This window comes from Microtus oregoni, unplaced genomic scaffold (assembly GCF_018167655.1).
Source record: "Microtus oregoni isolate MIOR12 unplaced genomic scaffold, Mior012 000037F_ref0000500, whole genome shotgun sequence".
Classification (NCBI taxonomy): Eukaryota; Metazoa; Chordata; class Mammalia; order Rodentia; family Cricetidae; genus Microtus; species Microtus oregoni.
The window spans coordinates 13,739,213-13,756,230 of record NW_024543096.1 but is presented as its reverse complement, the minus strand read 5'-3'; the positions used below and the strand labels follow the sequence as shown (position 1 = coordinate 13,756,230).

General features: G+C 42.6%; 1 protein-coding gene across 4 annotated transcripts in view; it reads left to right on the top strand.

Annotated features, from left to right (window-relative positions):
- Ccdc148 (coiled-coil domain containing 148) overlaps positions 1-17,018 on the top strand; it is a 242,717-nt gene that overhangs the window by 178,919 nt on the left and 46,780 nt on the right. For all 4 annotated transcript variants that reach the window (XM_041631628.1, XM_041631631.1, XM_041631629.1 and 1 more), the window contains one exon: positions 4,224-4,342. In XM_041631628.1, coding sequence (XP_041487562.1) covers positions 4,224-4,342 — 119 coding nt within the window. The remainder of the gene's footprint in view (positions 1-4,223; positions 4,343-17,018) is intronic.

Genomic DNA, 17,018 nt, shown 5'->3' with positions numbered 1-17,018 from the left:
AATAGCTAAGGCTCCCTAGGCCGGGAACAATCCCAGGAAAGAGCCATGTGAAAGAATCAAGGCGAGGAGCATAATGAATAATAAGCCAAGGGTCCTTGCTGCAGGGGAGCTTGCTGCTTGTTCCAGTCCTGACAACATAATGAGATGTCACCTCGGAGGCGAGAAGGTAAGCCGTTCTCCTAGGAAAAGCTGTGAAAATGAAGATGTAAATAAGGCTGTCACCTTTTCTCCCTAGTCTTGGACAGCAGATATTTTCCTGTAAATAGATGCTTCATTTGGGCCCCCAGGACTGAGTTCTCCCTGCGGCAGTTCACACCTCCAGATGCCCATTGTGTCTGTTTTAGAGGTATTGTAGGCATATCAGGATCTATTCACCAAAAAGTGACCTTGGGCTTCTTTTCCAAGCCTGCTAGGAACCCAGTCTTTCATCTCAGTTACTAATGCTTCAGTCTCACAGTTGCTAGGGCAAAATACTAAAACTCACTGCTTGCTCTTTAGTCCAGGCCTTGAATATACAAAGCTTCTTAACAAGCATGCTGATCCCACACTCAAGCGCGCCTCTCCCCATTACACTCCGCTCCAGTTCTTAGCCCAAGGGACCACCTTTGCCCTACATCTCTAGGTGATCTCCAAACTCTTCATTCTCCATCTAACAGGCAGAACCTTTTCCATGCAGAGTCACACCTCGTCGCTGCAGGATTGAAATTCCTTGTGTCAGAGTCATGGACCCCCAGCTCTCCAGTTTGGACCCTAGCATGACTTACCAACCAATTCTAGTCTCCTAGATTTAGCCGCCAATTTTAGTTCAGTCTCATCTTGATTTCCAGAACATGAGAGCTCTTTCCTCACCAATGCTATTGAATCCACAGCTTCCATGACCCACACCGATCTCTTGCTCCGCAAAGGCTGTCTTGCCATCCTCTTTCAACCTTTCCTGCAAAAGTCCCGTTGAAAGCATCTGAACACGACATCTAATAAAGCCACCCGAACTCTTCAGAAGCATCACCCTACTTATTTCCTTCTTAGGAATTAGCAGGATATGTAAGGACTTGTTCACTCATCTATTTCTTTACTGTGTCTTTCCTCTACTAAGTCCCAATTTGATGAAAAATGCTATAAATACCACATCCCAAGTAAGTAGCATATGGTATGTGGCTCCAGGCGTGTCCTTAATAAATATTTACTGAACAAATGAGGGCCAAAGCCAATAATGTTTTAACAGTAGACTTAAAGGTTAATGGAAACATACAGAAATACCAATTATTGATAAAATAAAAGTTGAAATGATTGTTTGATTTGATCCTCTGGTGAGTCACCACAGAAGGCAGCATGTTTGCCTGTATCATTACTAATATGTTTGGATTGACTACTTGCATAGAATTGCTCTTTGTTTCCCTGCTGCTTGGTAAACCCTTCCTCTGTAGAAGGCAGAGGTAAGAATGCTGTGAGTGGGGAATAATATAGACAGAAAAGTGGAAAACAGTCTTAGATGCTTTAATAAGAACTTTGAATGCCACGTTGCTACCATCTTTGTGGTTTCCAAATAGTCTTCTTCCTTGAAGATTTGAGCTGGAGAGGTCTGTGTTTAATGTATCGCAGAGGAGGAAGCAGCAAAGACAGCTGAGGTAGGATAAAGAGAGGGACAGGTGGTAGAGCAGGGAGATTTAAGAGTTGAGACCACACGGGGTAAGGATTTTTCTGAGTCTTTAGAACGTGTACTTATGACCACTGAAGAAAGGATAGCCCTTCCTCTCCTTGGTGTGGAGTATGAAGGAAAGTTAGAACTTCCTTGAGCCTGTGAAAAGTGGGAAAGAGGAGGTGGGGACAGAGCTCAGAACATAGGGAATGTGTCTTGGGATGTTGTTGAGGAATTGGGAACCATTGACGAAGAATTCATTAAAAAAAAAATCGTCACTGAAGATCCACCAAAGCCATGAATTCTGTACCTATTCATACAATTGTATCATTAATCAAATGGTTATTCAGTGTTCTAGCAGACACTCAAAAGTACCAAGATTAGTAAATCACGTTTTGCAATCAAGCAGGAGAGAGGTTGTACTAGTTAGCAAAGCCTCATGTTGAGGGTCAAACCAAACTCTACTGAGCTAGAACCCCGAGGATGAAGGTGGAGAGGAGCCAGCTCTTGTCAGAGTTTGTTGCTATATAATTGAAGATTTTAGGAGTAAAAAACCAATGATGGTCAAATGCCGAAGGAGAACACAGTTCCATAGAAGACCTATAAATATGGCAGCTTGAAAGGAAATTCGAACGTCGCCCAGACAGGCAGGGTAGGCTTGAGGTTATGACTCAGTTACTGCAAGGCTTGACAAGGACCTGGGGTGCCCTGGAAGGCCACACAGAACACCGACAAGAACAGGCAGAGGGTGCCATATTCAGACAATACAAAAATGGAGACTAGATGGAATTATGTGTGAGAAAGATGTGATCGTGTTCTTAAAGTCAGAGTTGATAGCAAACAAAAAGCACTCCCCAGGATGCTGCGTCAGAGAGCGAGGAGCTCTCTACCACAGGATTGCAGTCGCAGCAGGAAGAGGTGCTCTGACCTGCAGAGCTGTGAGAAAGCTTTCAGACCAGGTTTCCCAGGGTGCAGCCCAGGATTGAGCTCTGTGAATGATGAATGACAATGACTGCAGAAGGAGGAGGAGGAAGAAAGGAGAGGTGGGAAGAGAGGGCAAGGGGAAGGAGGAAGAACTGAGGTATGGAGAGAAGAAAGGAGGGATTAAGGGAGGGAAGGGGGATAGCGCATACTCTCTGGTCTGCAAAAGGCAACACACCCATTCCTGTCAGAGACCACAGGGCTTTAGCAGCCTGTCTGCAAGGAGGAGTGCTGCTCTTTCTCCCAGGCCAGTGCCAAGAGTAAGCGCATGTCATTGTGTTGGTGTGACCAGGAGAAAGCTCTCTTCTGTCTCTTTTTCAAACTTGCTTTTGAGGTAGCAGCAGCACTTTGAGAATGAAAGATACTGTTTTGCAAAAACAAAATAAAAACAGAAAAGTATAAAGATCACTTATACTTGCAATGGAGATGCTATAATTATTATCCTTCCTGACACTTGGGGTTTCCTGGCATTAATCACAAGGACTGTACTGCTTCCCCCCCACACACACACCATCTTTGTTGCTGGCATCTTTCTGGTTTCTCTCTTTAAACTCTGTCTTGAGTCATGTTGAATGGGTACCACTTTGTGCTACCTTCCCCTGCTGCTGCGGCATTGCTCTGACTGTGACCTTCAACTGCATCTCTAGGCTGCCTCTTGAGAGGCTCTCAGGGTAAAGACCATGCTGCTAGGGCCAGCTGGGAAACCAATTAGCTTTTCATATCCAAACTCTCAGAAGACAAAGTGCCACACTGGAGGTGAGGCTAGCCAGGCACCCTGCAGACCACTGCCTGCCACCACGGAGGTGCCACTCTGTCGTTCATTAGCAAGATCCAGCGTCTTGAGCCAGCAATATGGCAGCCTAGAGTAATAGGAAAGGGCTTTTGTTAGCTTGAGTTGCCTAAGCATACTGTGGAACCCCGAAATGATTTCTCTTCCCTACAAAGAGTGCCTATTGCTTGCTTCCATTGAGAGAGGCAAAGCGGTCTCAGGAAGAAGAATGCCTTCCACATTTGTGAACCCGAGAAGCACGACCTTTGTTTTACCACATAGGTCGAGACTATTCTTTACCACAACCTTGTTAATTCGTTCTTTCCCTCCTTCCTCCCACCCATTTCCTGCCATTTCCCCGGGAGCATAAAGCTTTTAGCATCCGGCTGTCCATTAGCATAAATAAACCCATGCTTTTAAGGTAAAAATAGTTTCAAATGTTATATTTGCTAAAGAATGCATTACCATAAGAGAATAAAAATACTCTTGGTAACAGGTAGGTCATATGCTTTAGAGGCAGAAACACACTGTGTGTGCGCGCGTGTGTGTTTCCCTGAAAGGTGATGATTTCAGTCATAGATTAAAACCTAGGTCTCAGTACACACTACATTTCCACTTCAGAAACCGTTAAGTAAGGAGAGTTCCAGAGACTTCTGCCTTTATGTTTTCATTTATTTTTTTTTCCCATTGCCAATATTTTATAGGCAGTTCTAAAACACAACATAAACAAAAGCCATCCTTCAGTCTGATCTTTGTTGTGTGAGCAACTGGATGATGTTGCCCCTCCTCCATTTTGTCTAGTGTTAATTCAAATTTGATGTAACATTTATATGGCAGATAAGGAAATACTGGGCTGAGAAGCAGCAGAAGTGGCAAGACATGGAAATGAGAGATCTCCAGCGACTGGAAGAACTGACAGCATTCATGGCTGAGCAGTCAGTGAAAGACAGAGAAAGGTAAGGGAGGGACTTGAGACCGTGATCGTGAGCTGGGGGAGCGCCTACTGCAAGATGTTAGGATAAGCAGTAATCAGAGCGAGGGTCTTTCACATCAGATATCGCCATTCGATATTTATATCTACAAATAGATAAAGTGATATATAGATAATATAGTTTAAACTTTCACTTTCATACTTAAGTCTCCAGTGTTCTATTCTGGTCCTTTGATGGCTTCCTAGTTAAAGATCTCACCGAGGGCTTTCTGGCAACTGGTCGCCCACTGCGTGAGTGAGATGATGCTGGTGGCTGCTGTGACTTAATATCTTGACCCAGGAGGAGGAAACCATTATTTTAATAAGAAAGGGGCCCATGCACTGTGACTGAGGCTGAGAAAGACAATCCACAATTACCCAGAGCTGGGTTGATGTTCCAGTGAACTCTGTGCACCAGATATGAAAATGTGCCCTAGAGTTTCCTACAATTCTGTAACTGCAGAGCTGGGCAGGACATTTGAGATAATGAGCTCCATCTTTTTATTTTATGAGTTACACCAAGAAATTAAAACAATGTTTTTTAAAGATTCCCTTATCGGGGCCTAAAAGAGAACAGTAAAAATCCTAATAATTTGGAAAGGAAAATCCAAAAATAAAGAGCTCGATTCCCTATCAGGAAACCCCTTATACATAAAGAGATCAAGGGGACACAAAGGAAGTTTCTAGGGCTGAGGGAAGAGTTCCTATGGAAGAAGTTAGAATTAGAACCTGTCTCTGGAGTTCTAGGTGCTCCTTGTCCCAACTATCTCCTGGATCGTCATCATACTGTTTTCCCGGTGTCTCAGTCCTTAAGAGTTGAGTATGGAACCAAGAGGATAGCAAAGCCCGAGCTTCAAAGTCAGGTCAAACAACCAAAAGGGCAAACAGCAAGTGAAGGCCAAGATACAAGTGGCTATCCTCTGACGGCTGTGATGTGACTCAGAAAGAAGTGAATGGGAGCCCCCGCATAGCCGTGCACCAAAGGGCAATGCAAAGGCAACGGTCAGGAGGCTGGTGGGGCTGTTTAAGCTCCCCCAGGAAGAAAAAGAGAGCCACGGGAACTTAAGGGAGGCAGAAAGCAGCGCAGATGTGGAGTTCCAGCATTTGGGGCGAGCTCCTAATAGAACGGCTCTCATGGCGGGAGCTTCTCCGATTGCAGAGCCTTTTTCGGTCTTCGGCTTCCTGTCCTAGTAATTAGCAAGATTAGCTGATTCAGAGCTTCGGTTGAAAAGAAGAAAACGAAAATCAGATTAGTGTGTATTACATAACAGGAAAAAATAGCCATACTGCAGCATAGCGAAAAGGGCTGAGGACCAAGCGCTGTAGCTCAGGATTTTATTCTTAACTCGGCTTTGAACAGTGTACGACCTTGGGAACATCCGTTGTTTACCTTCCTCCAGGCTCCGACTTGTCCGCTGGAAAACAGTTGAAAGCTGAGAAGCTGATCGCCTTAAATATATATTTTATTCATATTTTAAAATATGTAGTAATAAAGCCATTCTTATAGAAATGAAACCATTTATATTAATGCAAGCTGCTTCTTGATGCCTGTCCTTATGCACTGTCTTATCTGGAATTCATTGCTATTACCAGCTGTTTAAAGAAGTACATATATATTATCTATACATACCCAGACAAAAATACAAGTGTAAGAAAAACCAAACATCCTTCAGTATACTGCCAAATATAGTACCATTGTATTATTCAGCTAGAGCTGTCATGACAAATGTGTTCCCTGGGAGGTTTTGAAATCTGAGATTTATTTTCTTAGTTCTGGAGGCTACAAACCCAACACGGGCCAGGGTTCTGATGAGGAATTCTTCCCTGGCATTTAGAAAGCCGCCTCTGATGGAGGCTCACTGCATTGACTCGGAGGGACAAGTGCCCTGATGTCTGCTAGGGACAAGTGCCCTGATGTCTGCTCCTGTAAGGACACTCATGCCCTGGTAAAAGGCTTCACCCTTTCCCAAAGCCACTGGAAATAAAAGCGTGCACATGTGAATTTGGGGCAGACGTGTTCAATGCAACCATCTGGAAGAAAGCAAAACGTGTTTGTCAAACTGAAGATTGTTAACTTAGCTATGTTTGGTTGCTGCTAGCAAATAATATTGGAGCAATTAGAAAAGGCGCCCTAGTCTAGCAGTGATGTGTAGTCAGGCCCTGCTGCAGAAGGGCAAACTAGAGAAGGTTCTGCTCCTGAACCATGGCACACAGAAGCAAGATCCAGAGCAACCTTCAAATGATCCATGGTAATGCTCAAAACAAAACTCTGCCTGTGCTTTAAGACAGAATGTGCGGTTCATGCCTCTTCTGAAAACTAGCCATGGAGCCCTCTGGGATTTATATTCGTGAATGATGACTGAATATTCAGAACCAGTTGATAATGATTCATCATTACCCTTTGATTGGCTACGCCACTTTATTATATATCACATTTCGAATTATGTTTTTATATCCTTATGGACTCTAAATTAGATTAAATAAAAGCTGATCTCTGTTTATGCTTCCGCATGGGCACCATGCGGTTCAACCACTCTCTCGGGCTGTCTAGCAGGACAAGTATTCTCAAAAATAGCTACTCTTATGTCAGTTTTCTTTTACAGAATTTGTAGACTTTTTGCACTAAAATGTCAAGGAAAGCTGTTTGATATATACACAAAATCTAATCTCCTATCTAAAAATATGCGGCCAAAATAGCTTTCTGGTTCTTTTTTTTTTCCTCTCAGGTTCTCATAGATGTTGGTTTTTTTCCAGTGAAAGTTTAGAAATTCTCTTCATTGAGGTAGACACTTGTGACCAAGAAGGTAATTTCAAGTTCCCGTTAGGTGAGAGGAAATGTCTACCTTCAGAGAGCAGCCACGGGGGTGCAGAGGTATAAAGGCTGGGATGTTTATTAAGTGTTGAAATTAATTAACTTAGGAAACTCAAGTCATTGAAGATGAAGTCGGAGAAAGAAACCTCACCCTGAGTATAGTTGCTGTTGTTTTAATATCTGTTATTCATCTTAGACAACTTCATACATCTATATAATCTGTCTTAATCATGCCCACCCCATCTCTTTCCTCTCAGTTCCCATTTTCCAATATGTCCTGTTCTCTCTCTCTCTCTCTCTCTCTACCCCAATAACTAGTTTCTGCACCCACTAGACTGTTGACTGGTCTTGTTGGCTTGATCTTCTGCAGGGGGCTAAGAGGTTTTGTTTATTTGGTTTTTGTTGCTTGGGTTTTATGTTTGCTTATTTTTTTTTTTGTTTTGCTTTTGCCCCTTGGTTATTTTGTTTTGAATTTCTTATTTTACAGCCCATTTTTTTTTTTTGCCTGTAATCTTCCATCTGTATCTTTGGCCAACATTCTGAAATGACCTTTTTCACTATCTTATTTCTAAGTGGCTTTTGTTTTATTTTTTACTGCCCTAACAATAAATCAGTGGCTGTTAGGATAGTTTTGTATTTTCCATGTCCTTTCATAAAAAGGTGCAAAATTCTGGCACTTTCTTGGAAGCTACTAAACCCAGCTATATTTTTAAAAACATTTAACTGAAGAAAAGTTTATGTATCACAAAAGGCCCCTGTTCCAAGTATTTGCCTCGTCGGTCTTTCAGTAAGTTTATAGAGTTGTGCCACCATGGTGACAGCTAGCTTGACAGTGATTTCTGTCACATTGTAGAGCTCTCTCCTGCTCACTTGCCTTGGTGTCCGTCCCACTTCCAGCCACGAGCAACCAACCACTAATCTATTTATGCCACAATGAATTTGCCTGTCCTGGACATGTTAGACAAATGGGATGCATCTGTGTTCTCTTCTGGCATAATGTTTTTGAGGTTCATCTGTGTATCATCGATTTCTTTTTATTGTTGAAGATTATTTTACTTTGATTCTACCTTCTGTTTTTTAGAGCCATATATTTTCCTGTTGAGAACAGATAAATATTAACTTAAGTGTTATTTTTAAAATCATTGCTCAAAATTTATATGTAAAATGATATTCAGCTCCTAACAGAGCAATTGCTCACTCACTCACTGTATCCTCCCCATCTGAAGAGTAGAGGGTCCTCGATTTCTCAACAAGAGATCCCAGTTTCTTCATTAGGCCCCCGGATATAAAGTAGCAAAGAGAAAAGGAAACTTTTCCATTAAAGCTACCTCCAGGGCTGGGAGGCTCGGTGAGTAGACTGTCAGCTGCATGAGTGTGGACACCCGAGGTGTGAGATCTCTGGAACCCTCTTTAAAGCCAGACACTTTATATACAAAACCAGTGGCCAACATAGAGACTGGACACTAGAGCTGACCCTGTTGTCAGGGTCGCTGATGAGCCAGCCCTGTGTGCATGAGAGCAGGAGAACTGACACCCCACCTTTCCAGCATGCCCCCTACAGCAATCCAGAGAGAGGACCCTGTGCCTCATTGGTTCAAAGAGTAGAGCTGACCCTGACAATATAAGCAAGGAGGACCTGGATCTGAGGTCTCGAGAGCAGGAGACCTGGCCCTGCTCCTTGATGCCTTCCACAGTGAGTGAGGGGGCCGAGGCAGTGCCAGAGGGGTCATCCCAGCAGTGACCATGAGGGAACGCTAGCAATCTGACCAGCCAGCCCATCACCAGGCCCAGAAACTGGGATGAGTTGGTTTAAGCTATCATCTACCAAATCTATGAACTGTTGGAGCATTTGCAGGGGATGAACCCACAGATCCAAAACAGCAGGATCTCTAACAGAACAACAACAGGATATCCAAGAGGAGCCCCAGTGAAAACCCATTATCGGGGGTATAGCAGAAACCAAAGGCCTCGAGCCAGACCAGTAACTTGTGGCAATGGACACTTGCAAATAAAGATGCATAGACTAAAGGGCAAACTGTGTGCACACTACAGTGTCCATGATAAGATTCTCTTTTCCCCCTCCTCTTCCTCTTCCTCCTCCTCCTTTTTCCTCTTCCTCTCCTCCTCCTTTGTTTTGTTTCTTTATTTTGCTTAAATTTTGTTTTTTTCTTTTAAATTTGTTTTTGTTTAGGAGGGAGGTTGTAAGGGCAGAGAGAGGGTAGATGCGAGGGAAGAGAGATAAGTGAGAACATGATGTGAAATCCACAAAGAATCAATGACAGTGCAAAAAAAAAAAAAAAAAAAAAAAAAGCTAGAGGCAGGAGACTGTGAAACTCACAGCCCAGTCTGCCTGGAATAAACAGTGAGCAAAGACCCTGTCTAAACAAGGGCAGAGGAGAGGACCCATATTCAAGGCTTCCCTCTGGTGTCCACAGGCGCACTGTGGTTTGTACACATCTGCATCTGTGCGCAGGCGCGCACACACTCATATATTAAAGTATCTCAAATTCTCATTGCAGAACAATGCCATTTCAGATGCTATCTTTTGGAAGAATACAAACTACAGTATCTGTTGGTGATGAAGCGAAGTGGCCTCCTGCAAACGGAGCTTTGGATAGGATGACCGACTCTCTTAATTACCTCAATGTCCAGTCTCTTTCCAGGGTGCAAAAACAGTGCTGGAATCATAACCAAAATATGAAAAGAAACATGTGGAATTGGTTTTAATAATATATTCTGCTTAATTCAATAACTACCCCCAAACATTATAGTTTCAACATATCACTGATATAAAAAATCATTAATGAGGTATTTTACACTTCTTTCCTCATCTGAAGTACTTAACATCTGGAGTGCATTTTATACTTCGAGTGTCCTTAAATTCAAGCCAGTTGGCCTCAGCTGCAGAATAGCCTCTGTCATCAGTGATGGCCACTGGACCAGAAAATGACGTGTGTAGTCAAACTCGGCAGTCTCCTGGCAGAGGAGAGCTGGGTAGGAGCTGCTGACAGACTGCCCGCCTTAGAGAACTGGTATTCTACTTGGTACATACTTCGAAGCTTGCTTTTGTTTGCCCATCCTCCTGCATCTTCCTGGGTCTTCACTGCCCTTGCCCTGATGCCCTCTGTGTCTATTATTTCTGGTATGGGCCTCGGTCCCCAAGGAATCTGCTGGTGACATAACCGGTCTCATCCTTAACGTACAAACTCTCACCTATTACCACGGTCCCTACACGGACATCACCTGTGTTCCTGATAGTCCCCTCTTGGTTCTTTCTCCTTCCAGAACCCACCAGCTCCTAGTATTTGCAGAAACTGACTTGTACTCCTATAAAGACCTTATTCGAACTATGAGAAATACATGCTTTTCCATGCTCTCTGGACAACGCGCCTGCGTCTGTGTCACGTAGGGCATGGCGCATGCTAAATGCAGGGCTTCTCTGGACTCTGCTTATTCTAGAGCATTGAGGAATGAGTCTGTACTTTTGAGTTTTCCATTCATGTACTTTTTTTCCCTCAGCCCACCATCCCAGCCAGGTTCACTAAGGAGCAGATCCTGGAAACTGTTAGACATTGCTCTTAGGAAAGTGGAATGGCTGATAGGGAATGTTTCCAGGAAAAAAAAAATCAATGTGTGAAGTTAATATTTTCGAAGTGTTTAATTTATATGTAAAGTACCTCAGGTACTTCTTGGACACCCAAGCCCTTTGTCTTTCTGAGACTTTCCCAGATGCCCATGCATCTGGCAAGATCCCTGCTCCTCTTGGCTCTTTTCCTTCAGATACCCCAAACCTGGGACTCCCCACCACCCAGTAGCTAGGAAGAGCCCTGCTCCCCCATGGAATTACCCCCAAGTCCTCCATCTTCCCAGGATTCCTCTCCGACTTTGCAGGACTCATGACACTCGCTTTTGAGGTAGAGCCCTCACTCCCTCCTCCTCAGGGTGCCCTATCCTCACTACCCCGAACTCGCTCAACTTTCTTTGCGGGAATCTGCTTCTTACTTTGCAGGTGGAAGCCAAATCATTCTAAGCTTGCCATCCAAGGACCTGTAGCCAGTGTCTGCTCACCCTGCAGAGGGAGCCCTTACCTACCCTGCCCTATAGCATCTCATCCCTACCATCTGAAAACCTATGTCAGATCTGTATCCTCTGCCTGTACCGTCCAAGGACCCGTATCCATTGTTTGCTCACCCTGCAGAGGGAGTACTCACCTACTCTGCTGTCTAGCACATCATCCATACCACTGGGAAATCCATGCTCTCAGAAGATATGCTTTCTTCTGAGCTGGAGCCAACCCAGAGACCCCATCTGTGAATCAGCACAGAGTGGTCGCAGCCTGAGTTTCAAGCATCTCCTAGCTGATCCAGAAAGCAACCAAATCAAAAAAAGGTGACAGCAGACACAAATCAAAAACAGGTGAACTAGAAACACTTGTCATAAGCCACAGCCAACAGCTTAACTCTAGATACCCAAGTTATCACAAAAAGAAAAGCAATGCAAAAAAACAAAGAAACCAAACCCAAGACCCTACTTTCTCCCTGATCACCAGTTCTATAATGGCTGTGAGAACAACGTAGACAAAACATAGGGCACAGAATTCAAAAGAACAATTATGAACATAATCAAAGAGATTGAGCATGGATAAATGAACTTAAAGAGGGCAGGAAGAATATCCTGATTGAAGCCCAAGGAAACAAAACACAAAGAGCAGCTGAATGAAATAAGGAGGGCAATTCAGGATATGAAAATATAATTCAAAAGAGAGACAGAAATGCTAAAAGAAACCCAACGTGAAATGCAGCTGGAAATGAAAACTTCAACAAGTATAATAAAAAAAAATGAGTGAAAATATCAGGGGAAAGCCTTATCAACAGAATGCATCATATGTGCAACGTAGGAATGTGAGGAGATAGGACCTGAAGACAAGGTAAAGAATTGGACCATTCAATGAAAGAAGAGGATACATTTTTTAAAAAAAACTATATAGAATACGCAGTGAAAATATCAATGCTATGAATTTATAGGCATAAAAGAGGAGAAGAAATCCAGGTGAACGGCCTACAAAATAAATGTTTTCAAAAAACTCAGAAGAAAATTTCCCAAATCTAGGGAAAGAGATGTTCATCCAGGTACAAGAGGCATGGAGAATGTTAAGTAGACAGAACAGAAAGCAACTCTTCATGCAGTGTTATAGATAAAACCCTAAATATGTAAGGCAGTGAAAGGGTATTGGGAGCTCTACGAGAGGGGGCTAAGTCATATGTAAAGGTAGGCCCAACCGGATAACAGTTTCTTTCTCAACACACATATGTGCACATGAGCATAGCTGCTGGGGGAGACCCAAAGAGAACATAGGATCCCTTGAAGTTGTAGTTGCAAGAAGTCGTGAGCCACCACAGTGCATGCTGGGAACTGACTTTTCATCCTCTCTGAGATTGGCAAGTGCTCTTAACCACTGAGCTATTTCTTCAGAGCTGCTATTGCAGAGATTTTCAACCTGTGGGTCGCAATGGAAGTAAGGAAAAGGAAATCTATCGCTGTGTTCTAAAACCCAGCACACTCACTGTTGAGAGATGTGTGCATGCCTAGGATGGATGAACATAAACTGGAGAGAAATAGAAATAGAAGTGAAACATGAAAACCAAGACATTAATGAACAAAAGCAAGTATAGCCATTCTAATGGGGAAATCAAGCAAGCTAGGGCCAGCATGCAGATGGAGAACCAGCTGGGAAAGATGGCACAGCTGAGGGTCATTCTAAAGGTTGGAGGCCAGGATTTATTTTGTAAAATATGCAAGTCCAGCTGCTTAGCCATGGTCCCTTTTGGACACTGAGAGTGTCTTTTGTTTAGCCATTCAGGCTGTTTTTACTTTATTGTTTACAACTTTGATCCAGGACTTTAGTAATCATATCCACTGAAAAGACAACTGGGTTTCTATTGCATGACAAGCTGATCTGTCTTTACAGTAACTTGTTCAGGCCATAAAGTGGAATATTACTCAGTGTGTGTTTGGTAGAGGATAGGTAACATTCAGAAATGTTTTTTTAATGTGTCTTAATATAAAATGAACACCACTACATTTCCTTAACAGCCATTGTTTTTGCTTCATCTGGACACACCCATGATATTTCCACAGATATTCTCATTTCAGGTAGGACGTCTATGTGCTGTTGTCTTTTGGAGAGTCATTTATCCTAAGTTCTTTTGCCTAGAAGCAACAACAATGACAAAATTTGAGACAAAGTTGTGTTGTATAATTTGTGCTGGCCTCAAACTTTCTGTCCCCCTGCCTCAGCCTCTGATGTGCTAGGTACATAACCATGCACCAGCACGTCTAGCTCAAAACACTTTCAGTAATGTAGCAGAATACAAGATTAACTCAAAAAAATCAGTAACCCTCTTTTACACAAATGATAAAGGGACTGAGAAAGAAATCAGAGAAACATCACCCTCACAATAGCCACAAACACCATAAAATATCTTGGAGTAACTCTAACCAAACAAATGGAAGACTTGTATGACAAGAACTTGAAATCTTTGAAGAAAGAGTTTGAAGAAGACACCAGAAAGTGGAAAGATCTCCCATGTTCTTGGGTAGGCAGAATTAACATGGTAAAAATGGCAATACAGATTGAATGTAGTGACCATCAAAATCCCAGCAAAATTCTTCAAAGACCACGAAAGGACAGTTCTCAGCTTCATATGTAAAAGCAAAAAGCCCAAGATAGCCAAAACATTCCTGTGCAATAAAGGAACTTCTGGAGGCATCACAATCCCTGACTTTAAATTCTACTACAGAGTTACAGTTCTGAAAACAGTCTGGTATTAGCATAAAAACAGACAAGAGGACCAAAGGAATGGAATTGAAGACCTGAATATTAATCCACGTGCCTTTGAACACCTGATTTTTTGACACAGAAGCAAAAAGTATCAAATGAAAAAAAGAAAGCATATTTAACAAATGGTTCTGGCATAACTGCATATCAACATGTAGAAGAATGAAAATAGATCCATATCTATCACCATGCACAAAACTCAAGTCCAAATGGATCAAAGACCTCAACATAAAGTCGGCCACACAGAACCGCATAGAAGAGAAAGTGGAAAGTACACTTGAATGCATTGGCACAGGAGACCACTTCCTAAATCGAACCCCAGTAGCACAGACACTGAGAGAAACAGTTAATAAATGGGACCTCCTGAAACTGAAAAACTTCTGTAAAGCAAAGGACATGGTCAAGAAGACAAAATAACAGTCTACAGAATGGGAAAAGATCTTCACCAACTCCACATCAGAGTTCTGATATCCAAAATATACAAAGAACTCAAGAAATTGGTCATCAAAAGAACAAAGAATCCAATAAAAAATGTAGTACAGACCTAAACAGAGAACTCTCAACAGAGGAATCTAAAAGGGCTGAAAGACACTAAAGGAAATGCTCAACATCCTTAGCCCTCAGAGAAATGCAAATCAAAACAACCGAGATTCCATCTTACATCTGTAATAATGGCCAAGGTCAAAAACACTGATGACAACTTATGCTGGAGAGGTTGTGAGGTTAAGGGAACACTCCTGCATTGCTGGTGGGAGTGCGAACTGGCACAATCTCTTTGGATATCAGTGTGGCAGTTTCTCAGAAAATTAGGAAACAACCTTCCTCAAGACCCAGCAATACCACTTTTGGGAATATATCCAAAGGATGCTCAATCTTGCCATAAGGACATGTGCTCAACTATGTTCATAGCAGCCATCGTTTGTCATAGCCAGAACCTGGAAACAACCTAAATGGCCCTCGACCAAAGAACGAATAAGGAAAAATGTGGTACATTTACACAATGGCATACTACACAGCAGAAAGAAATAACATCTTGGAATTTGTAGGCAAATGGAAGGAGCTAGAAAACATCATTTTGAGTGAGGTAACCCAGACCCAGAAAGACAAATATCATATGTACTTACACATAAGTGGTTTTTTAAACATAAAGCAAAGAAAACCAGCCTACAAATCACAATCCCAGAGAACCTAGACAACAATGAGGACCCTAAGAGAGACATACATGGATCTAATCTACATGGGAAGTAGAAGAAGACAAGATCTCCTGAGTAAATTGGGAGCATGGGAACCATGGGAGAGGGTTGAAGAGGAGGGGAGAGTAAGGGAGGGGATCAGAGAAAAATGTAGAGCTCAATAAAAAGCAATAAAAAAATTAAATTAAATCACCATAAGACTCCCAATAATGATGTTCTATGCTCACAGGTTCAGTGAGTCATACATTTAGACTAGGCATGGCAAGGATGCCTGTCTGTTCTATATTGTTTGACATTTCACCTTGGGAAGATGTGAATGGCTGGGAGAAACTTCAGTTACTGGGATGAGTAAATGATCCACTGACTTCTTTTAATTGGGTTGTTAGTGTAAAGAATGGAGTGTAACTGGTGTTAGAGTTTGCTTCTTGGAGTTTTCCCCCAAAGCCCATGTGTTGAAGGCTTGGTTCCCAGCTCACACACTGTTGGGGGATGATGGAACTTCTCAGATGGGGGCTAACAGAAGGAGGTCAGGTAACTGGGTCATTCCATTGAGGAAGACATCAACTTGTCTAACTTCAGTCTCCCCCCCCCCCCCCGTGTGTGTGTGTGTCTCATCTACCACATTGTCCCTGTCATGATGTTCTGCCTCACCCCAGACTTAAAGCAACTGGGTCAAACTGAAGCCCCAAGAGCTGTAAAGCAGCATAAATCTGTACTTCCTTTAAAGTCGACTATCTCAGGTATTTTCTCATGGTGGACGGCAGATCACTGACTGACACTGCCAGGAACTGTCACCTTGAGTAATTTATATCCCCTCCCATGATGTATGGTTTCTTCAAAGCAAGTTAACCTCAGGGAAGCTGGACTTTCTTCATGATGCCTCAGGGTTCCATGGCTCATTTTCCACGAGGAAAGGTAGAACCTGTGGCTTTCATGACACAGCCTTAGAAACCTCATAGTGAGACTTCTATTTATACACTGGCAACGTAGTTAAAAAGCCCATTCAAAGATAAGGGAAAGGGATTTTGAACCAAACTTTCAAAAGGTGGAAGACCAAAGAATTTGTGATCATCTTTAAACATAACCACCGTGTCCTTGACCTGTGCACTCTTAACACACTTTTTTAAATTACTTGTTAAACTTTTAAGTCCAGTAAATTCTATGAGAGAGGATTTGCATCCGTCTTTGTCCCCATGCTTCTCTATCTGGCATGGCGTAGGGAGCCCATTCTCAATAGACAGTTGTTCAGGAAGAACCATATAATGAGCTTATGCCACTTGAGCTAAGCGCTGAGCCTGATTCGTGGCTGTTGAATGAAGCACACTGGTCTGCACTCTGGTTGAACTGGAGGAATAAAAAATTGCCTTTCTCCTTGGTCATTTGTGTTTGCCGTTTACTCTTGACAAAGAATGCCATGTCCAAATACTTGGGTTTGAAGCATGAGAGGTTCTAGCTCTCAAAAGTCAATGGTTTTCATGTTTCACTTCCCTCTACTCCCTCTCCAATTTATGCTCATCCTTCCTAGGCATGCGCATATCTCTCATGGTAAGCGTGCTGGGCTTTAGAGCACGCAGATAGATTTCCTTCTCCTTTGTGGTAATAAGCCCAAGTCTGTCTCCAGTAGTTTAATACATTAATCCTCCTTCTATTGCTTGATAACAAATAAAACAAATTTGAGTCTTCTTTTCATGGAAACCATTTAAATGTGAAGGGTGCTTACACCCCCACCCCTGTATCCATCCCCATCTCTTTAAGGCCCTTCTTCTATGAGAATTGCTTACTTGAAGCATATATTAGCTCATTTGCTGTTTATCATGGA